This window comes from Terrapene carolina, unplaced genomic scaffold, assembly GCF_002925995.2.
Source record: "Terrapene carolina triunguis isolate 2854851 unplaced genomic scaffold, T_m_triunguis-2.0 Scaffold110, whole genome shotgun sequence".
In the NCBI taxonomy this organism is placed as follows: Eukaryota; Metazoa; Chordata; order Testudines; family Emydidae; genus Terrapene; species Terrapene triunguis.
This window is the reverse complement of record NW_020664461.1, coordinates 6739426-6763621: the sequence shown is the minus strand read 5'-3', so window position 1 is coordinate 6763621 and position 24196 is coordinate 6739426. Positions and strand designations below refer to the sequence as shown.

Below are 24196 nucleotides of genomic sequence, written 5' to 3'. Positions count from 1 at the left end.
GAAGCACAAAAAGCAGTGCACCAACAGAGGGCACTCACCAGTGCAGAAGAAGGACAAGCATGGGGAAGGCAGTGGAGTGCGACTTGCATTGGGCCACTCCTCCACCCCATGTCCTATGGTGGCACTGTCAAATCCACCCAGAACATTTTGTCTGGTGCAGGACCCTCCGCCGACACCCAGAAGCCACTGTGGCACCAGCAGTCTGACAGTTCCATTGACCCCAGAGGCCTTTGCAGTGGCCTGGGACTTACTTTCTCTCCTGGTTCCCCCAACTTCAATGGGACAGCTGCTGGCTCTGATGTCTGTGAGCAGGAAGTAGCATGGAGTTTCGAGCTCCTTCCCAGCATTGGGCCTCCCAGGACCTTCTAGGGGCAAGCCGACCCTGATACCATTGTCGTGAAAATCTCCAGTCTGTTGATGGTCCCCGGACCCTCAGCACTGAGTGGAAACAGAGAGGGGTACTGCTCCACCATGGTGACCGAAGGAGAACTCTTCTTCGGAGTTCAAAGGGGAACCCTATGTTGAGCCTCAGGGCCACCACCAGTACCCAGTGCTGCCAGACCTCGGTGCGGGTCCCCCCGCCAGCACCTGGCCAATGGGTCAGTAGCCTATGCAGTGGCCATACTGGAACCCGAGGGGTTTCCCCTGGTACCTAGTCCTCCTTCTCATCAATCAGACCTGTTGATTTCTGAGAGTGGGCTACCGCCCCTTCCCTGTTGGCACTGGACTCTGACTCCGGGTCTGACATTTAGGATGTGGCTACCATGGATGTCATTGAGGAAGAGGAAGGAGCCCCTCCTCTGGTGCAAGCTTCCTCCTCCTCCTCCCCAGAGGAGGCTGTCTTGAGGCTGAGTAACTCACTTCTGCAGGATGACTTCAGGGCCCATCAGGACCTTCTGAAGCAGATAGCAGCTAACCTGGGTCTGGAGACTGAGGATTTTAAGGAATCATCCCACAGCCTTATTGACATTCTGGCTGTGGCAGCTCCCTCCAAAGTGGCCTTACCATTAATGAGGCTGTAATGGGTCCAGTTAAGGCCCTGTGGTACTAGTATCCCGCAGACTCTACCGTACCACTAATACATGTATGCCCGTAACAATGGACCAGCTCAGTGAAAGATGGGACTTTCCATTCCTCCCTAGGCTAGACAAAGACACTCCCTCTGAGATACATCTTTATACCCTGATACAAACAAGTTACATACTGCTACTCTGACATAGTTACTGCCCCCTGACGTGGCTAGTTATCATCCATCACCTTGTACATGTTGGTTTGATTAAAACATCTTTATTACGTACTGTCATCCTGACCTTATCTTTTAGGAGGGGTCAGTGTGTTCCCCTGTTATCCTTGGGGAATGTTTTTGTACCATCCTTGATATCAGGATGTTCTGGTACCACTTGATATCAGGATGTGTTTGCGTGAGTACTCTGTGCCTAGCACTTCTTAGGAATGTGTATTTCTGCAATATCAGCCCTGTTCTTGCCAGATTCTGTGAGCAGGTTCTGCCTTTTGCTCACAGCTTGCCTTTGCTTTATATTAGTAAAGCTTTGAGTACTACTTTAGCCCAGGCCTCATGCCTCATACCAGACCTCTAATACAAGGGCTTATGTCTTAGGCTCTCTTCCTACTACAGGGCTCAAAGTGTAATCCGGTTAATTTAGGCACCCCACCCTTTCCCATCCTGAACTCGGGGCGGAAGACACCCACCCTTACCCGTCCTAGGCTCAGGGCGCAACCTGGTCAATTTAAGTACCCACCCCTTACCCGTTCTGGCTCAGGGCGTAACCTTCTGTGGGTTTGCATGACCTTTACCCAGTGAAAGAGCCTTACCCAGTAATATCCTTAACCTCTATTTATTAACAATTACCAAGCAGAATACACACGCTAAGCATACAATGCTATGCTCACCAATCCTGATCATGCAGGCATACTTTCCCTGTTGGCCAGGCCAGTCTCATATGGGTTCTTGTTGCTGCACGTCACAATCATGCAGAGTATTCTGGCAGCTTTGGTCATGGGTTGTGTCTTGGAGGTGAGTAGTTCTTCTTTCTTCTTTCTCTCTCTGGTTTCCTTCTTGGACCCTGGTTTTTGTAATGAAACTTGAGTCCTGCTTAGCTATAACTTATAACAATATTTTCCACCAATCTTAGCCCACCACCTAAGCGTTAATTTAAATTTTGAGAAAAATTAAGGGTATGTCTACACTACAAAATTAGGTCGATTTAATAGAAGTCGATTTTTTAGAAATCAATTTGATACAGTCGATTGTGTGTGTCCCCACTAAGCGCATTAAGTCGGCGTATGCGTCCACAGTACCGAGGCTAGCATTGACTTTTGGAGCATTGCAGTGTGGTAGCTATCCCACAGTTCCCGCAGTCTCCGCCGCCCATTGGAATTCTGGGTTGAGCTCCCAATGCCTGATGGGGCAAAAACATTGTCGCGGGTGGTTCTGGGTATATGTCGTCAGGCCCCCCTCTCTCCCTCCCTCCCTCTGTGAAAGCAATGGCAAAAAATCGTTTCTCGCCTTTTTTCCTGGGTTACCTGTGCAGATGACATACCACAGCAAGCATGGAGCCCGCTCAGCTCACTGTCACCGTGTGTCTCCTGGGTGCTGCTGGTAGACGCAGTACTGCAGTCCTACATAGCAGCATCCCCTTGCCTTGCCTTGTGGACGGCAGATGGTGCAATACGACTGCTAGCCGTCGTCGTCGTCCCGTGGGTGCTCCTGGCCGACCTCGGTTAGGTTGGTCGGGGGCGCCTGGGCAGACATGGGTGCTCCTGGCTGGCCACGGTGAGGTTGGTCGGGGGCGCCTGGACAAAAATGGGAATGACTCCAGGTCATTCTCTTCTTTAAGTTTCGTCTAATGGAGATTCAGTCCTGCCTGGAATATCATGCCAGCTGGAGGCTTCTGCCTCAGGCTGCTCTCCCAGTCGGCAGCACCTCGCGGTCGCACTTACCCCAGCCTACCCCTTGCTCCCATGGCTCATGAAGCCTGGACAGTAGTAAGGAGCAGTTCAACTATAGGCTGAGCAAGTGCATAATGGTGATAGAATGTGCCTTTGGATGTTTAAAAGCTCGCTGGCGCAGTTTACTGACTCGGTTAGACCTCAGCGAAACTAATATTCCCATCGTTATTACTGCTTGCTGTGTGCTCCACAATATCTGGGGAGACGTTTATGGCGGGGTGGGAGGTTGAGGCAAAATGCCTGGCCGCTGATTACGCGCAGCCAGACACCAGGGCAGTTAGAAGAGCACAGCAGGGTGCGCTGTGCATCAGAGAAGCTTTAAAAACCAGTTTCATGACTGGCCAGGCTATGGTGTGAAAGTTCTGTTTGTTTCTCTTTGATGAAAACCCGCCCCCTTGGTTCACTTTACTTCCCTGTAAGCCAACCGCCCTTCCCTGTCCCTTTTGATCTCCACTTGCAGAGGCAATAAAGTCATTGTTGTTTCAAATTCATGCATTCTTCATTAATTTGTCACACAAATGGGGGGATAACTGCCAAGGTAGCCCGGGAGGGGTGAGGAAGGAGGGAAGCACAGGGGTGGGGTAGTTGTAGGGGCACCCCCTAGAATGGCATGCAGCTCATCATAGAAGCGGCATGTCTGGGGCTCTGACCCGGAGTGGCCGTTTGCCTCTCTGGTTCTTTGGTAGGCTTCACACAGCACTGCTGCGGGTCCATGTCATAACCTCTGTCCTTCATGCCCTTGGAGATTTTTTCAAATATTCCGGCATTTCGTCTTTTGGAACGGAGTTCGGATAGCACGGATTCGTCTCCCCATACAGCGATCAGATGCAGTACCTCCCGTTCGGTCCATGCTGGAGCTCTTTTGCAATTTTGGGACTCCATGGTCACCTGTGCTGATGAGCTCTGCATGGTCACCTGTGCTGATCAGCTCACCACGCTGGCCAAACAGGAAATGAAATTCAAAAGTTCACGGGGCTTTTCCTGTCTACCTGGCCAGTGCGTCTGAGTTGAGAGTGCTGTCCAGAGCGGTCACAATGGAGCACTCTGGGATAGCTCCCGGAGGCCAATACCATTGAATTGCGTCCACACTACCCCAAATTCGGCAGGGTCGAGTTCAGCGCTAATCCCCTCGTCGGGGAGGAGTACAGAAATCAATTTTAAGAGCCCTTTAAGTTGACAAAAATGGCTTCGTCGTGTGGACGGGTGCAGGGTTAAATCGATCTAACGCTGCTAAATTTGACCTAAACTCGTAGTGTAGACCAGGGCTAAAAAACAGACAGTGATAACTATAGTAACTCCTCGCTTAATGTTAGAATCATAGAATATTAGTGTTGGAAGAGAACTCAGGAGGTCATCTAGTCCAATCCCCTGCTCAAAGCAGGACAAACACCAATTAAATCATCCCAGCCAGGGCTTTGTCAAGCCAGGCCTTAAAAACCTCTAAGGATGGAGATTGCACCACCTCCCTAGGTAACCCATTCCAGTGCTTCACCACCCTCCTAGTGAAATAGTGTTTCCTAATATCCAACCTAGACCTCCCTCACTGCAACTTGAGACCATTGCTTCTTGTTCTGTCATCTGCCACCACTGAGAACAGCCTAGCTCCATGCTCTTTGGAACCCCCCTTCAGGTAGTTGAAGGCTGCTATCAAATCCCCGCTCACTCTTCTCTTCTGCAGACTAAATAACCCCAGTTGCCTCAATCTCTCCTTGTAAGTCATGTGCCCCAGCCCCCTAATCATTTTCGTTGCCCTCTGCTGGACTCTCTCCAATTTGTCCACATCCCTTCTGTAGTGGGGGGACCAAAACTGGACACAATACTCCAGGTGTGGCCTCACCAGTGCCGAATAGAGGGGAATATTCACTTCCCTCAATCTGCTGGCAATGCTCCTATTAATACAGCCCAATATGCAGTTGGCCTTATTAGCAACAAGGGCACACTGTTGACTCATATCCAGCTTCTCATCCACTGTAATCCCCAGGTCCTTTTCTGCAGAACTGCTCCTTAGCCAGTCCGTCCCCAGCCTGTAGCGGTGCATGGGATTCTTCCTTCCTAAGTGCAGGACTCTGCACTTGTCCTTGTTGAACCCCATCAGATTTCTTTTGGCCCAATCCTCCAATTTGTCTAGGTCACTATGGACCCTATCCCTACCCTCCAGCATATCTACCTCTCCCCCCAGCTTAGTGTCATCTGCAAACTTGCTGAGGGTGCAATTCATCCCATCATCCAGATCATTAATAAAGATGTTGAACAAAACCGGCTCCAGGACCAACCCCTGGGGCACTCCGCTTGATACCGGCTGCCAACTAGACATCGAGCTGTTGATCACTACCCATTGAGCCTGAAAATCTAGCCAGCTTTCTATCCACTTTATAGTCCATTCATCCAATCCATACTTCAACTCGCTGGCAAGAATACTGTGGGAGACTGTATCAAAAGCTTTGCTAAAGTCAAGATATATCACTTCCACCGCTTTCCCCATATCCATAGAACCAGTTATCTCATCATAAAAGGCAATCAGGTTGGTCAGGCATGACTTGCCCTTGGTGAATCCATGTTGACTGTTCCTGATCACCTTCCTCTTCTCCAAGTGCTTCAAAATGGATTCCTTGAGGACCTGCTCCATGATTTTGCCAGGGACTGAAGTGAGGCTGACCGGTCTGTAGTTCCCCGGGTTCTCTTTCTTCCCTTTTTAAAATATGGGCACTATGTTTGATTTTTTCCAATCGTCTGGGACCTTCCCCGATCGCCACAAATTTTCAAAGATAATAGCCAATGGCTCTGCAATCACATCAGCCAACTCCCCCAGCACCCTTGGATGCATTAGATCTGGACCCATGGACTTGTGCATGTCCATCTTTTCTAAATAGTCCTTAATCTGTTCTTTCACTACTGAGGGCTGCTAACCTCCTCCCCATACTGTGTTGCCCAGTGCAGCAGTCTGGGAGCTGACCTTGTCTGTGAAGACCAAGGCAAAAAAAGCATTGAGTACTTCACCTTTTTTCACATTATCTGTCACTAGGTTGCCTCCCCCATTCAGTAAGTAGTTATGTTGTAGTTATGTTTCTGGAAAATGCTACTTTAAGCTAAACGATGTTAAGCGAATCCAATTTCCCCTTAAGAATTAATGTAAATAAGGGGTGGTTAGGTTCCAGGGAAATTTTTTTTGCCAGACGAGCCTATATTTTATTTATACACACACAGTATAAGTTTTAAACAAACAATTTAATACGGTACACAGCAATGATGATTGTGAAGCTTGGTTGCGGTGGTGGAGTCAGAGGGAGGAAGAGGGTGAGATATTTCCCAGGGAATGCCTTATTGATAAATGATGAATTAGCACTCGGCTGAGCCCTCAAGGGTTAACACGTTGTTAATGTAGCCTCATACTCTACAAGGCAGCATGAATTATGGGAGGAGACACAGCATGGCAGAGAGAGACAGAGACACACACCCACACACCGTGTGTGTGGGTGTGTGTGTGTGTGTGAGAGAGAGAGAGAGAGAGAGAGAGAGAGACCCCACTCTAAGTACACTCTAAGTACACTGCCTTTTTAAGTAGATCAGCAAGTTGAGACAGCAGCTGCTGCCAGCAAGCTTCCTCCATCCTGAGCCCTGTCGTGTCCTCCCCTGCTCTGTGGAATGAGGTAAAGGAGCGGGGAGGGGGGACACCCTGACATCAGCATCCCTCTCCCTCCCCCCCCCCCCCCCCCCGCCAACCGGGGGGCCCCGGGAGCCGCCCCCAGGCAGAGGGCAGGAGCAGCACACGGCCGTGGGGGAAGGACACCTGAACTGCCTGGCAGTTGATTGCCTGCTGGGCGGCTGCTGCACAGGGAACTTAGGGGAGCTGAGAAGGGGGCTACTGGCCCATCCTGGTTCCAAGCCCCCACCAGCTAGCTCCAACCGGCTGCTCTTCCTGCAAGCAGTGGACAAAGCAGGCGGCTGCCAAATAACGGGCATTGCGCAACTTTAAATGAGCATGTTCTCTAATTGATCAGCAATGTAACAACAAAACAACGCTAACCGGGACGACTTAAGTGAGGAGTTACTGTATAGGGAAACAAACGGAAGTATTTCAAATTAAAAAACAGACAAAGCAATCAATGGTATCTTTTCAACCAAAACTGCTGGTAAGTGGTTTTGCCAGACAGAGTGTTTTCTTGCAAAGTTCTCTTTGCACATCTTAAGATTTGTCTGTCTGTTTGGTCACTGTTGGTGCTATTAGGGCAGAAATGCTTCTTACAATCCAATACTATATGGTTTTGATGTGGTTTAAATGGGACATTACTCCCTGCTTCTTAAGTCATAGCTTCTGCTGTCCTACTATGGCTGCTGCTTCTTATTGCAGAAAGGCCTTGGCCTACACCAGGAAGAACTCTCCCTGCACATAAACATCAGGGAACTCAGTGTTGTCTGCTTAGCCTGCCAAGTGTTCCTTCTCCAGATCTCTGGCAAGGTGGTGCAATTCCTGACAGACAATACCACGGCCATGTTCTATATCAACAAGCAGGGAGGAGCTTGATCCTCTACCCTGTGTCAGGAGGCCATCCATCTATGAGATTTCTGCACGAAGCACTCCATCCACCTTGAGGCATCACATCTTCCCAGAGCCCAGAATGCACTGGTGGATCGCCTCAGCAGGTCCTTTCCCTCTCACCATGAGTGGTTCCTTTACCATAAATCATCAGGTTCATTTTCCAAAGCTGGAGGTCTTCCCAGGTGGACCTGTTCGTGACCAAGCAGAACAGAAAGTCCCACCAGTTTTTCTCGCTGTGAGGGCACAGCCTGGGCTCTCTCTCCTATGCCTTCCTGCTCCCATGGACAGGGCTGCTGCTCTACGCTTTTCCCCCGGTCCCTCTGGTTCACAAGGTCCTCCTGAAAATCAAGTGGGACAAGGCGAGAGTTATTCTCATAGCCTCAGTGTGGCCACATCAACACCAGTTTGGCACGCTGCTGGATCTATCAATAGCAATCCCACTCCTGCTTTCGCTCTGTCTGGACCTGATCTCAGAAGACCATAGCCGGTTGCTTCACCCAAACCTCGCCTCCCTTCACCAACTGTGTGGATGTTACATGGCTGAACCTGGAGGAGCAGGCCTGTTAGGAGCTAGTTCTCCAGATCTTGATAGGTCGTAGAAAGCCGTCCACTAGGGCTACCTACCTTGCCAAATGGAAGCGCTTCTCAATTTGGGTGTGACATAGAGGTCTCTCTCCGATCCGGTCTTCTCTTCAGGTTATCTTGGACTATTTAAGAACATAAGAACGGCCATACTGGGTCAGACCAAAGGTCCATCTAACCCAGCATACTGTCTTCCAACAGTGGCCAATGCCAGGTGCCCCAGAAAGAATGAACAGAACAGGTAATTATCAAGTGATCCATCCTCTGTCGCCCATTCCCAGCTTCTGGCAAACGGAAGCTAGGGACACCATCCCTGCCCATCCTGGCTAATAGCAATTACTTCCTCCATCTAAAGCAGCAAGGTCTGGCCCTTGTGTCTATCAAGGTGCACTTGGTAGCAGTCTCAGCCTTCCACCCACTGGTGAATGGCAGGTCAGTGTTCTCTCACAAGATGGTGGTCCGGTTTCTCAATGTACTGGAGAGACTCTATCCTCAGGTCCTCCCTCCGTGTGACTTAAACCTGGTTCTGTCAAGGTTCATGGGCCCTCCCTTTGAACCTGTAGCGTTCTCCTCTCTTAGAAAGTTGTCTTCCTGGTGATGATCACCTCAGCCAGAAGTGTTTCTGAAATCAGGGCCCTTATGTCAGAACCACTATACACAGTGTTCTTCAAGGACAAGATCCAACTGCAGCCCACCCGGCTTTCCTGCCAAAGGTGGTTTCACAATTCTATAGCAACCAGGCTATTTTCCTGCCAGTCTTCTTCCCAAAGCCTCACAAAAATTCTGAGGAGCAGCAGCTTCACCCATTAGATGTTAGGCATGCCCTCACCTTCTGTATTGAAAGGACTAAACCCTTTCACAAATCCACATAGCTCTTTGTAGCAGAAAAGATTAAATGGCTTCCAGTATCAGCCCAGAAGAACTTGTCCTGGATAACTGCCTGTGGGCTTGCTGCGAGCAGGCGAATGTCACACCTCTGGCCATCCTAACTGCTCACTCCACGAAAGCTCAAGTCTCTTCAGCGGCATTCCTTGCACAAGTCCCAGTCCAGAACAACTGCAGGGCAGCAACTTGGTCATCGGTGTATACCTTTGCATCCCACTATGCCATCACCCCACAGGCCAGAGACGACGCCAGGTTCGGAAGAGCAATGTTGCAGCCAGCATGTCCATGAACTGTGATCTTACCTTCTGAGGTACTACTTGTGAGTCATCTTATGTGGAATGGACATGAGCAAGCACTCGAAAAAGAAAAAATTGTTACTGACCATAATTGTTGTTCTTTGAGATGTGTTGCTCATGTCCATTCCACGACCCACCCTCCTGCCCCTCTGTCGGAGTGGACCAACAAGAAGGAACTGAGAGGGTGCATGGCCTGTGACGCCCTTTATACCAGCACCTGAGCGCGTTGCACCAGAGGGTGCTAAAGCCAGCCCAATGGATACCACTGAGGGAAACATCTCCAGCAACAGTGCACACGGCGTGCACACACCTAATGTGGCATGGACAAGAGCAACACATCTCGAAGAACAACAGTTACGGTCAGTAATCCTTTTTTATAGTATTATTTATTCTAATATTTCTGTAGCTCATTGCTGTAGTGAAAATATCTTCAGTGCACTGATGTGATCATTGCTTCTCACTAGGTAGGAGCTCAGTCACTGGTAGTCAACTTGTATAATGTATCTGAATAGTCTCAGGTTGTTCTGAAGGGTAGCAGTTGGTAATGGTATTGGAGTAACAGATGAAAGAACCTGGAGATATGTTACAGGACTCCCCTTATGCTCACTAATATGATTAACATTTTAACATTTTCTATCAGTGTGCTTAATTCTATAAGTAATTCTTATACGTTTTCTAAAGCAAAAAACAAAAACAAAAGAAAAAAACAATAACAAAGCAAAAACACAAAAAAAGAAAGAAGGAGAAATTTAATTACAAAGCGTTTGGTTGTTTAAAAAGAGCAAAAGCTATATTAGAAGCATGGCTGTGCCATATAAAACAGGGATTACTATAAACAGAACCATGTCTAGAAGGGGTTCACCAGATAAAATGGTCAGATTTAACAAGACACGAGCTCCCTTCCAGGGCTCATAGAGTCACCAAGTGTGGGTCTGATTGGTGTGTTTCCACTCTTACCAGGTGCGCTCAGTCATATGGAGTGCAGATGACAATAAGTTGATTTCCTGTGGCACAGATGGTGCAGTGTACGAGTGGAGCTTATTGACGGGTAAGAGGGAGTCAGAGTGTGTGCTCAAGTCCTGCAGCTACAGCGGTGTTGCCATCTCTCCTGATGCCAAAATCATTTTTGCTGTTGGATCTGACCAAACTCTCAAGGAAATTTCGGATTCTTCGGTAAGCCAGTTAACATACATACCTATGACTTTGCTAGGTCCTGGCAGGCAGCTTAAAGGACGGTCATTACCCAGGGAAAGCACCAGTGCTTTCCTCACCCTACTTCCCATTTTCCAAGTTAGGCAACTAGGAAGGAACCTTATCCTCATATGCATCCACCAACACCTCCTACCATCTGAAATGTTATGTTGTTATTTATCTATGTTCTTATACTGTGCCCTTCACCATGATACCTGGGCATTTGTTGCTGTTTCATTTCAATTTATGATACTTCCAGCAATTTTTCAATGCATGTGACACATTAACTTTATGAGATACATTATCAAAAGCTTTACTAAAATTCAAATATATGTCATCAATTGCAGTTTCCCTTGTCCACAGCTTTTCTTTACAGAAGCATTTAAATGTGTGTGACAAGTGTTTAAAATTTTCAAAAGCACCTAAGTCTCATCTTCAAAAGTTACTTAGACACTTTTGAAAATTTTACAAAGATCTATTTATAAACCTTACGTTAGGGGGGTTTTTTACTTTTGAACTTTGGGGTACAGATGTGGAGACCTGCATGAAAGACCCCCTAAGCTTATATTTTACAAGCTTAGGTTAAAAACTTTTTTAAGGCACAATTTTTTATTTTTTGTTTTTGGACGGTATTGCTGCCACCACCAAGTGATTTAAACAAACATTTAGGGAGGGGCCACTTGGAGCCCTATCCCCCCCCCAAATATTCCCCCAAGCCCCTTCACCCCATTTTCTGGGGAGGCTTGAGAATAATATACCAAACAAATAGGTTAACAAGGTGAGCACAGACCAGACCCTTGGGTTTTTAGGACACTAAAAACCAAGTAGGTTTTTAAAAGAAGAACTTTATTATAAAAAAAAAAGTAAAAGAAGCACCTCTGTAAAATTAGGATGGAAGGTAATTTTACAGGGTAATAAAAAGACTTAAAACACAGAGGCTTTTTCTTTAGGCTTAACTTTGAAGTTACAAAACAGGAATAAACCTTTTTTTTAGTATAGGGTAAATTTACAGGTTAAAACAAAAGTTAATTTAATGCATTTTTTTGCTATTACTTATAATTTTTGTAATTTTAGATGTATTATTTTAGTAGAAGCTGTATTACCTGCTTGGTTGTTTTTTGTTTTTGTTTTAAGAGGGAACACACACAAAAGAGCACAAACAAAGCCTTCCACCCCCCACCCCCAGCCCCAATTTGAAAGTATTTTTTTGGTTAGGTGCCAACTAGGTTAATTGAACTGATTAACCCCTTATAGGTAAGTGATTTTGTACCTTTGGCCAAGAGGGATTTTATATTACTGGATACATAAAGGTTGTTACCCTTTTTTAAATATTTATGACATGCCCCCCCAAATCACAGACGGTGTTGGACAGCCTGTTTTATACTGTCTGTGATTTTTTTCTGGAGCTTTAGGAGAAAACAGAGTTAATAAGACACATGAACCTTTAGATATACTACTGATTATATAAAAACTAATAATATTTTTTATATTTTAAGGACGATTTTAACCATTTGATTTTGAGAAATTTTTACAGGAGAGTGCCACTTCGTTAGAAGCTTTTGAAATGTGTTGTATTTTAAAATTAAAATTTTGGCAAGCTAAACTTTACCGAAGAAGTTTTTTGTTATTTTTTTTGACGGTATGAAGCCACTTTAGCTCAGCATGGTTGGTTTGCAGGTGGAAACGCAGTTTCCAAACGTATGGACGTAGCTTTTTTAGAGCGTACACAATGGTGTAACTTTTTTTTTTTGGTGATTGACCAGTGGCTTTTTTTTTTTTAGACAGTTTTTTTGCTGAGAAACACGACAGGATGGCATTATTTATTTATTTATTTATTTTGCATTAAAACTGCTTTTACACCATGCTTGGACGCATTTGTGGTTACTAGGAAAGTTTGTTAAAGTTTGGGCCCTTAGCACAGGGTTAGACATGAGCGTCGCTTTAAGCTGGTTAAAAGCCTTTTGACACTTTTTGGTTTACTGAACTGCATTTGGCTGGTTTTTTTTTTTTTTTTTGTTATTTTTTTTCGTTTTTTTTTTTTTTTGTTTTTTTTTGGTTAGGTTTGTCAGTGGGGCAGCAATTTGGCTGTAGTGCGGTACAAATTGCCTGTAATATTTGGCCAAGCCTAAGAAGGATTGGACCTATTTTTTTGACTTTGGGACAGGCCACTTTTGGATAGCATTTACTTTGGTGTGTAGGGGGTTGATAGTTTTGTGACTGTAGCGGGGTGGACACCCGCTCCTGCCCTGAGGGGTTTGGAACAGCCCTGCAGAAGGCTGTTGCAGGGAGAAGCAGCTACTGGGCTGATTGGGGAAGTAGCTGCAGCTGGGCCACACCCTAATCAGAGCCCAGATGGCCTGTATAAAGAGGCCGGGAGCCAGGAGCCCAACAGTCTCTCTCTGCCCTCAGAGAGAGAAGGGCCCGGCTGCAGGGAGCTAGACACAGACTACCTGGGTGGAGCAGGGCTGGGGAAAGGCTGAGGAGCTCGGGAGCTCCAGCCCGGAAAGCCCCAGGCAGAAGGCTAAGGGGTACTGGGGGTTGCAGAGGGCAGCCCAGGACTAGGCCAAGGCAGCAGGTCCAAACCCCCCTTGCCGATTATGAGTGGCCTATACTGCAGTCTGCCCCAGAGAGTGGGGGCTAGTTGGTGACTGGCAGTGGCCTTATCCTGAGGTGAGGTGGGGTTAGTGGGTGGGGGTTCCCCTGGGAGGGGAGACCAGCGTGTGTGGGTATTGCCAGGGGGCAGCACCCAGAGCAAGGGGCACTGGGGTCCTGGGAGGGACATGGGGCCAGTGCAGACAACAGGGCGGATCACCGGCCTGCAGAGGGCGCTCCAGAGGCTGGTGAGCTAATTCCCTGGACGACCAGCAGGAGGCGCCGCAGGGGTGAGTCCGACCTCTTACAGTGACCCACCTGGCGTTTAAGGTAAGTTACTTTGTTTAGGCCTAAGTAGCGGGGTGGATACCCGCTCCTGCCCTGAAGGGCTTAAAACAGCCAGGAAGAGGGCTGTGGCAGGGAAAAGCTAGGCTGATTGGGGAAGTAGCCACAGCTGGGCCAGGCCCCAATCAGGCCCAGCTGGTCCCTATAGAAGGTTGTGAGCCAGAGGCCCAGAGACAGTCTCTCCCTGCATTGAGGGAGAGAAGGGCCTGGCTGCAGGAAGCTAGAGACAGGGTACCTGAGTGGAGCAGGGCTGGGGAAAGGCAGAGGAGCTGGGGAGCTCCAGCCTGGAAAGTCCTAGGCTGCGGCCTAGCATTGGGCTAAAAGGTACTGGGGGTTGCAGAGAGTAGCCCAGGGGTAGGCAAAGGCAGCAGGTCCAAACCCAACCTCGCCTGTGATGAGTGGCGTATACTGCAGTCTGCCCAAGGGAGTGGGGCTAGAGGGTGACTGGCAGTAGCCTTACACTGAGGTGAGGTGGGGTTACTGGGTGGGGGTTCCCCTGGGTGGGGAGACCCAGAGTGTGAGGGTATTGCCAGGAGGGCAGCAACCCGGAGAAAGGGGCACTGGGGTCCTGGGAGGGACATGGGGGCCAGCAGTAAGGTGGATCACCGGCCTGCAGAGAGTGCTCCGGAGCTGGGATGAGCTAATTCCTGGAAGAGACCAGCAGGAGGTGCCCCAGGGTTGAGTCTGCTCCTCTACATGGCGTGGAGAATGTGGGCATGAGTGGTCCGCCCCTGATACAAGGGGCTGAGCAAGAGTGAGGACTGGGCGGATTGTGCCAGCAAGCGCGAGGACTGTGGGGAAAGTTGTCCGGAAGAAGGACTGAGTCTAAAATGGTGGAGAAGAGGAGCAGTTATTGGAGGGCCTGGGCGGCCCATCTGGCCGAGCGGCAGAGGGCGTTGCTCTGGCTGGGTCCTGGGAGGGACATGGGGGGCCAGCGGTAAGGTGGATCACTGGCCTGCAGAGGGCGCTCCGGAGCTGGGATGAGCTAATTCCCAGAAGAGACCAGCAGGAGGCGCCGCAGGGGTGAGTCTGCACGTCTACAGCCTATTTGACACTTTTTTTAGTTTTAACAGTTAGTTTTGCCTTTTTGTGTGTGCTTGAAGACCTTTTGTAGATGCTTTAGGTGTTTTGCCCATGGATTAGAAAAGATGGCCACTTTATTAAGGTAGGCGACTGCAGATTTCACTGTTCTACAGCCAAAATGCTTCTGAAATAAATGTAGTCAAACTTTACTAATTCTGGGTCACTGAGAACGAAAATGATGCTTAAAATTGTTGATTGGCTCTAGTTTTCAAGATATGCTATTGGGTCAGTATATACGACCCTTGACTTGGGAATGGCGGAGGATAAATGAGTTATAAAGGGAAGGATCTCAATTTAAACCAGAAATGACTAAAATACATCTTTGACTGGATCCATGAATAAATCTATGACTGGGTTTGGACAGTACTTGCTTTTTAGGCAAAACAATGAATGATGCAATCTGAAGCTGGTATTGCGTCATACATGATATGAATTGCATCATGTTATTCCTAGAAGTCATGGATGATGCAATCATAACGAAGCTTACATCACTTTGCTGAATAAATTGCCCTATATCAGCTCTAGGAAATCATACAGTGTCGTGCTCTCTTATTTGTCAGTGTTTGATTTTGCAAAGGGACACATTTCTGTTTAGCCAAAGTGAGCAGAGATGCCTCGTACTTGTGTGAACAGTGCAGATAACTTCTGCTATGTTTGTGGTGAAGTGACTTTTGCATCACAAAGGCGCAGTATAACCACTATGGTTAAGAAAGCCTATCACCTTTATTTTGGCTGCAAAATTGGAGATCAGGACAAGAGGTGGGCCCCACACATATGCTGCAACACTTGTGCAACAAATCTTTGCCAGTGGTTGAACAGGAAAAGGAAATCTATGCCTTTTGCAGTGCCAATGATTTGGAGAGAGCCAACAGATCATACCAGCAATTGTTACTTCTGCATGGTGCCTCCAGTTGGGAAAGGTGTGTCAAAGAAGGAAAAAGTGGACTGTGCATTATCCAAACATTCCATCAGCTATACGCCCAGTACCCCACGGAGAAGGACTGCCGGTTCCTGATGCACCAGAATCATTCTCACTTGAGTCAGACGAGGAAGAGGAAGAGGATGAAACTTCTGGTCCTGAACCATCAATGTCACAGGACCCACATTTTCTCCCATCCTCCTCCTCTGAACCACACCTCATAACACAAGGTGAACTGAATGACCTTGTCAGGGATTTGGAACTACCCAAGAGTAAGGCAGAGCTGTTGGGCTCCAGACTACAGCAGTGGAATCTCCTGGCAGGTGATGTTAGGGTTTCCATGTTCCGTGACCGTCAAAAGGATCTTGTCCCATTCTTCTTCATGGAAGGTGATCTTGTAGCCTGCAACAACATCGATGGTGTGATGGCAGCCCTCAACATCGTTCACGATCCAGATGAGTGGAGACTGTTCATTGATTCATCGAAGACAAATCTTAAAGCTGTTTTACTGCATAATGGCAATGTTTTGCCATCAATTCCAGTTGGTCATGCAGTCCATATGAAGGAAACCTATGACAACATGAAACAACTTTTGAGGTGCATAAACTATGACCAACATCAGTGGTAGCTTTGTGGCGATTTGAAGGTTGTTGCTCTCTTGCTTGGTCTGCAGAGTGGATACACAAAGTACTGCTGTTTTCTCTGCGAATGGGATAGTCGTGCAAGAGATTCCCACTACATCAAGAAAGATTGGCCACTCCGACAGTCATTGGAGCCTGGGAGGAAAAGTGTTCAGCATCCACCACTTGTTGAATCAAGGAAGATTTTGTTACCACCCTTACACATCAAGCTGGGTCTGATGAATATCTTTGTCAAGGCCATTGACAAAACACAAGCAGCTTTCAAGTACCTCCGTGGAAAATTTCCAAGGTTAAGTGAAGCTAAGATAAAGGAAGGTGTCTTTGTTGGTCCTCAGATTTGTGAACTTCTTTGAGATGATGCATTTGACCATGCACTGCGTGGCAAGGAAAAGACGGCAAGGAAAGCCTTCCAGTTAGTGGCAATAAATTTTCTTGGAAACAAGGCAGACAACTACAGGTTGTTGGTGGAAAACCTCCTCAAGGCATACAAAAGCCTTGGTTGCAACATGTCACTAAAGATACATTTTTTGCACTCTCATCTAGATTTTTTTTTTTTTCCACCGAACTGCGGAGCAGTGAGCGACGAGCACGGCGAGCGATTTCACCAGGACATTGCAACAATGGAGAAACGCTATCAGGGCAAATGGAGCCCATCAATGCTTGCAGACTATTGCTGGACAGTGACAAGAGATGCTCCATTTAATGAATACAAGAGACAAGCCAAGAAGCGCCGAGTAGACACTGAATAGGACTAAACTATGTACAGAATAGTTTTTTGCCTTTTGTTTCATAATACATTTTATTTATATAACCCTTTTGCTGATTTTTAAAGTGTTACATAAACAGGACAGGTGAAATATTATCATGTAAAGCAACCATAAACACATGAAAAGACCTAGGTTTACAATTTATGATTAAAACTCTACTATCTACACAATATACATAGACATAATGTAAAAACTTAAATATCTTGGAAACAGTAGCCAATCGGTTGTTTTAATTGTCATATTTGAATTCAGCACATCAAAATGCATAATAAATAGCACATTTTATCTCTGAAGCAGACGACTTCTCAAAAATTGTAGACCAGTGTTTTTTAAATTATGCTAGGAGACTATTTACAAGTTTTTGGAAAGTGATGGGTGCATTTTGCAGCTTGAAAGGGAGCACATTAAATTTATATAGCCCTACATTGGTGATGAAGGCTGACCTTTTTTTGGTGGTTTTATTTAGCAGTACTTGTCAGTACCCCTTGGTTAAGTTTAAGGTAGAGATGAACTGGGCACGTTTTAGTTTTTTTTAATAGCTTATTTGTGCATGGCATTGGATAGTTGTGTGGGCGAGTTACAGCATTTAGCTTACGGTAGTTTACACAAAAGCGTTTTTTTTTATATGGTTTGGGAACCAGAACCACTGGAGATGCCTATGCACTTTTAGAGGGGCGGATTACCCCCATTTGTAACATGTTTTGGATTTTTTGTTTTATAGCAGTTTTGGCTTGAGGCGCCAACCGATAAGGTTGGGCTTTAATTGGGTGAGCATTACCTGTGTTAATGGAGTGGTATGCCCATTTGTTTTGGGGTGGCTGAGAACATTGGTGCGAAGCTAGTGCACATCTTTTTGGTTTGCTGTTGCTGCATACATTTGAGGGTTATTGAGAGGTTTACTTTTTTTACGCCACCATTACTTTTTTTTTTTTTTGTAGTAGACACCTTTAGGCCACTTAGCATTATTTTTTTTTTTCTGGGCTGTAAACTGACAAACCTTTAATTTTTTGGACTAAAAGGGCTTTAGAGAATTAACATGGTATACTTTAGGCTTTATGTTTGAGGTGGGGGATGCTATGAGATAGTAAACCGCTTTTAGGCGATTTTGGACCATGAATGGCCCGTTTCATGATGCTTTTATTTTATGCGCCTGGAGCGCTTTTAAGACCATGACCTGGTTTTTTACTTTGACGGAACGCTTTTTGGCATGTTTATTATACCAAGCCCTTTGCTTTTTTTGAGCATTTTTTAGGCTTTTTTAAGCAAGGGCTAAAGAGTTTTTTGTAGGGTGTTTTGTAGGTTGTTTACAAAGTTTAGAATGTTAGTTTTTGGAGAAGGCGTAAACCCTTCCCATTGCTGCTTTATCAACTGTAATGGCCCCTGAACCTTGCAGCCATACACAAGTTTAAATGGTGAAAACCCTAAACTGGGATGTGGTACAGCCCTGTAGGCAAAGAGCAATACTAGGTTTTAATTATTGAAGTGCTTATTTACGAATTTACGTATTATGGCCCCCAAAGTTTTATAAAACTTTTTTACCAGACCATTTGTTTGATGGTGGTAAGGGGTGGCAACCAAGTAGTTTGCCCCATGAGCTTTTCAAAGGCTTTTTATGGTTCCTGCCAGGAAATTAGTTCCCGAATCTGTAAGGATGTCAGAGGGCTAACCTACCCTGGCAAAAATATTTGTTAATGCCTGGCACACACTTTTAGCCCTGGTGTTGCTTAGAGCTACAGCTTTTGGTCATCAGGTGGCAAAATTTATGAAAGTTAGTATGTACTGCTTTTTGTTGGGTTGTGTGTATTTTGTTTTGTTGTTTGTTTGTTTGTTTTTTGAAAAGGACCCAGAATATTTACAGCTACTTGCTGAAATGGAACCTTAATTATGGGGAGTGGCTGGAGAGTGGCTTTGACCTGTTTTTTTTGGGTGTTTTTTTTTTTTTTTTTTTACTTTTTGGCACACCTTACAAGACCGGACATAAGTAGAAACGTTCTTGCCCATTCCCTTCCAGTGGAAGGACTTCCCCAAACTCTCTTTCATCCTGTTTACCCCAGCATGGCCATGAGTTTTCTTGTATAAAAGGTGTGGGTTTTTTTTACAACAAACCGGGATTGATTAGACGAGCTGAGAGGCGGTGGGTTGCTTTGTGCCGCCATCCAAGCTTTCTGGAGGCTTTAATTTGCTTTCTGCTTGGCCTGAAATTGTTCTTTTGATGCTGGAGACATTAGTTTTTTACTGGATTGTGGATTTGGGCTTGGTTTCTTTGGAAGCAATGTAGGTTGTGGGGTTGTTTTTGTTGACTGTGAACTGCTTTTTGCTGGTGCACTATGTTGTGTTTTAGGCTCCGTCTGAGCCTCTTGCGCAGGTTTAGCTGCTGTTGCCAGTGCGGGCTTAGTGGTGCCCTTTGGTGTTGGAGTTATAGATGGGGTTGCAAATGCTGGATTCAGTGCTGGCAATGGTTTTGGTGCTGGTTGCTTCACCCATTTTGGTTTTGGGACTGGTTTTGGTTGGGTCTTTGGGACTGGATTCACTACTGCTGTCGCAGACGTTGGCATGGGGTTTGGTTTTACCACCTTAATTTGGGTTTTTGGTAACACAGACTGGGCCCTTGTAGAAGGCTTAGGAACAGAGCTAGGTGTGAAGGCTTGCTTAGCTTGGCTGCGGGTGACCATTTTCACCCTCTTGGCTAGCTTTACATGGTGGGCCAAGTTTTCCCACAGCAGCATGGGAATGGGATAATTATTATAGACTGCAAAAGTTTACATTTCTGACCAGCCCTTGTACTGGATTGGCAACTTGGCTGTAGGCAAGTCAAGAGTTTGACTGGAAGGGTTGAATTGTTACTTGGGCCTCTGGGTTGATGAATTTGGGGTTCACTAAGGATTGGTTGATAGCTGACACCTGTGCTTTAGTGTTCCTTCACGTGATAACCTTTTTCCCACTCACAGTTGCAGTTTTTCTTCGCTTTGAGGGTATTTGGGAGGCATTTGGGCCTGACTTTTGGTGTGACCCCAGTGCAATGAACTGTAATTTGTTGGGGTTTTGGGGGCAGTTGGCCTTTACAATGCCCCAGCTTGTTACATTTAAAACATCGCCCAGCTGACTGATCAATGGGGTGAGATGGGTTGCTGGAGAATGGTGTGGTGGGATAAGGTGTTTGGGGTTTTTGGGGGGGTGTAGGTGGGGCCCTGGGCTGCCCCCAGTGTTAGAGTGGTTTCGGGGTGTTTCTTTTGGTATTTGCCCAAACTGCAGCCAGGGTTGTTGTTTTTCTGCTACCTTCACCCGTTTTGTTTTGATTTGCCTGCCTTTTTGGCGGTTTGGGACTGCCTGTATTAATTAGCATAAGAAGCAAGACTTTTTGCTGAGTTTATTTTTTTTATTTCATAAGCACTGTTATTGGTTATAGTTAGGAACTGCTTCTGTACAACCAAATTACAAATTTTTTTAAAGCTAGTTACACCCCTTTTTTTGACCCATTTATCTAACAGATTCTTGATTTAGTTTACATAAACCACATTACTTAGTCCAGCCCCTCTTTTAAGGGCTTTAAATTTTACTTTGTAAGTTTTAGGTGTAATTTTAAATTGTTTTAAAACCAAATTTTTAAATTTACCATAGTTAGAAGCATTCTTAATAGGCATTTTGTTGAATATGTTCAGAGCTTTTTCAGTTAATTTTGCTACCAATGTGATTATTTTGTGATTTTTAGGAATTGCATGGAGGCTGCACAGTCTTTTAAAGGTGATGAAATATTTAACAGTATTACTGGATTTACTATACTGTGGATATAGTTGCTTCCATTTGTTGATTTTTGGGGAAGTGGAGCCAGCTGCTGACGGTTTATGCTTTTGGGCCAAAATTTGGGCCTTAATCTGGGCCTGTATTTTTTGTTTTGTTTTTTAACTTCAGGACTTTTTTTATGGGCAGCCTCCTTCCTGGCTGCCTCTGCCTTCAAGCATTTTGAGAGTCTCTGGATAAAGTTGAGAAGTGTGAGCAACAAGGGTGATGTCCTGGTCGGAGTTTGCTATAGACCACAAGACCAGGGGGATGAGGTGGACAAGGCTTTCTTCTGGCAACTAGCAGAAGTTGCTAGATCGCAGGCCCTGGTTCTCATGGGAGACTTTAATCACCCTGATATCTGCTGGGAGAGCAATACAGCAGTGCACAGACAATACAGGAAGTTTTTGGAAAGTGTAGGGGACAATTTCCTGGTGCAAGTGCTGGAGGAACCAACTAGGGGCAGAGCTTTTCTTGACCTGCTGCTCACAAACAGGGAAGAATAAGTAGGGGAAGCAAAAGTGGATGGGAACCTGGGAGGCAGTGACCATGAGATGGTCGAGGTCAGGATCCTGACACAAGAAAGAAAGGAGAGCAGCAGAATACGGACCCTGGACTTCAGAAAAGCAGACTTTGACTCCCTCAGGGAACAGATGGGCAGGATCCCCTGGGAGAATAACATGAAGGGCAAAGGGGTCCAGGAGAGCTGGCTGTATTTTAAAGAATCCTTATTGCGGTTGCAGGAACAAACCATCCCGATGTGTAGAAAGAATAGTAAATATGGCAGGCGACCAGCTTGGCTAAACAGTGAAATCCTTGCTGATCTTAAACGCAAAAAAGAAGCTTACAAGAAGTGGAAGATTGGACAAATGACCAGGGAGGAGTATAAAAATATTGCTCAGGCATGCAGGAGTGAAATCAGGAAGGCCAAATCACACTTGGAGTTGCAGCTAGCAAGAGATGTTAAGAGTAACAAGAAGGGTTTCTTCAGGTATGTTAGCAACAAGAAGAAAGTCAATGAAAGTGTGGGCCCCTTACTGAATGAGGGAGGCAACCTAGTGACCGAGGATGTGGAAAAAGCTAATGTACTCAATGATTTGTTTGCCTCTGTCTTCATGAACAAGGTCAGCTCCCAGACTGCTGCACTGGGCAGCACAGTATGGGGAGAAGGTGACCAGCCCTCTGTGGAGAAAGAAGTGGTTCGGGACTATTTAGAAAAACTGGATGTGCACAAGTCCATGGGGCCGGATGTGCTGCATCCAAGGGTGCTAAAGGAGTTGGCGGATGAGATTGCAGAGCCATTAGCCATTATTTTTGAAAACTCATGGCGATCGGGGGAGGTCCCGGATGACTGGAAAAAGGCTAATGTAGTGCCTATCTTTAAAAAAGAGAAGAAGGAGGATCCGGGGAACTACAGACCAGTCAGCCTCACCTCAGTCCCTGGAAAAATCATGGAGCAAGTCCTCAAGGAATCAATTATGAAACACTTAATGGAGAGGAAAGTGATCAGGAACAGTCACCATGGATTCACCAAGGGGAAGTCGTGTCTGACTAACCTAATTGCCTTCTATGATGAGATAACTGGCTCTGTGGATGAGGGGAAAGCAGTGGATGTGTTATTCCTTGACTTTCGCAAAGCTTTTGATACGGTCTCCTACAGTATTCTTGCCGCCAAGTTAAAGAAGTATGGGCTGGATGAATGGACTGTAAGGTGGATAGAAAGCTGGCTAGATCGTCGGGCTCAACGGGTAGTGATCAACGGCTCCATGTCTAGTTGGCAGCCGGTTTCGAGCGGAGTACCCCAGGGGTCGGTCCTGGGGCCAGTTTTGTTTAATGTCTTTATTAATGATCTGGAGGATGGTGTGGACTGCACTCTCAGCAAGTTTGCAGATGACACTAAACTGGGAGGCGTGGTAGATACACTAGAGGGTAGGGATCGGATACAGAGGGACCTAGACGAATTAGAGGATTGGGCCAAAAAAAACCTGATGAGGTTCAACAAGGACAAGTGCAGAGTCCTGCACTTAGGACGGAAGAATCCCATGCACAGCTACAGACTAGGGACCGAATGGCTAGGTAGCAGTTCTGCAGAAAAGGACCTAGGGTCACAGTGGACGAGAAGCTGGATATGAGTCAACGGTGTGCTCTTGTTGCCAAGAAGGCTAACAGCATTTTGGGCTGTATAAGTAGGGGCATTGCCAGCAGATCGAGGAACGTGATCGTTCCCCATTATTCGACATTGGTGAGGCCTCATCTGAGGTGTCCAGTTTTGGGCCCACACTACAAGAAGGATGTGGAAAAATTGGAAAGAGTCCAGCAGAGGGCAACAAAAATGATTAGGGGTCTGGAGCACATGACTTATGAGGAGAGGCTGAGGGAACTGGGATTGTTTAGTCTCCAGAAGAGAAGAATGAGGGGGGATTTGATAGCTGCTTTCAACTACCTGAGGGGGGGTTCCAAAGAGGATGGAGCTCAGCTGTTCTCAGTGGTGGCAGATGACAGAACAAGGAGCAGTGGTCTCAAGTTGCAGTGCGGGAGGTCTAGGTTGGATATTAGGAAACTCTATTTCACTAGGAGGGTGGTGAAGCACTGGAATGCGTTACCTAGGGAGGTGGTGGAATCTCCTTCCTTAGAGGTTTTTAAGGCCCGGCTTGACAAAGCCCTGGCTGGGATGATTTAGTTGGGAATTGGTCCTGCTTTGAGCAGGGGGTTGGACTAGATGACCTCCTGAGGTCCCTTCCAACCCTGATATTCTATGATTCTATGATTTTGCCTCCATTCTTTCCTACACGTTCAACTTCAAGGGCTTTAAGGCCATTTGTTTTATATGTTTTTTTCTTTTCTCAGCTTTCAATTTTTGGCTAATTTTAGGGGGTTTTTTTGGACCTCATTTTTTGTTGTTCTAGCCTTTCTGCGCTTAACCTAGCCTAACCCGAGAGCTAGAAAGAAAAGAAAAAAAACAGCTTGTGAATTCCCTTGCAGGAACTTAACTACTCTGCCTTCAGGCAAAGAAAAAAAACCTCCAGCTGCTCTCAGCTTAAAAAAAAAATGTCCTTTTAAAAAAAACTCTCCCTGGTTTTCAATCAGCCAAAAGAAAAATGTTTTTAAAATTCTGAGGTGTATGCTTACGATTTAAAATGATCGCACCGCATTGCCACCATGTCAGGGTTCCCTCCCCACTTTGAACTTTGGGGCAGGAGCGCCGCCAGCTTTTTTGCCACCCTAGGCGGCAGAAGGTCCCACCCCTGAAATACCGGCCCCAACAGAGGCGGTGGAAGGTCCCGCCCCCAAAATGCCAACAACCGGGGCGGCCGAAGATCCGGCCGCCGCAATCACCGCCCCCCAAATGTAAGTGCCCTAGGCGACCGCCTAGGTCGCCTAATGGGTTGCGCCGGCCCTGCTTTGGGGTACAGATGTGGAGACCCGCATGAAAGACCCCCCTAAGCTTATATTTTACCAGCTTAGGTTAAAAACTTTTTCAAGGCACAAATTTCTTTTCTTTTCTTGTTTGTGGATGGTATTGCTGCCACCACCAAGTGATTTAAACAAACATTTAGGGAGGGGCCACTTGGAGCCTTATCCCCCGCAAAATATCCCCCCAAGCCCCTTCA

At 46.4% G+C, this 24196-nt stretch overlaps 1 protein-coding gene across 1 annotated transcript in view; it reads left to right on the top strand.

Moving 5' to 3' along the window:
* The window catches only part of CFAP57 (cilia and flagella associated protein 57), a 136337-nt gene that overhangs the window by 57000 nt on the left and 55141 nt on the right, over positions 1-24196 (top strand). The window contains exon 10 of the mRNA XM_024209557.1: positions 10231-10443. Coding sequence (XP_024065325.1) covers positions 10231-10443 — 213 coding nt within the window. The remainder of the gene's footprint in view (positions 1-10230; positions 10444-24196) is intronic.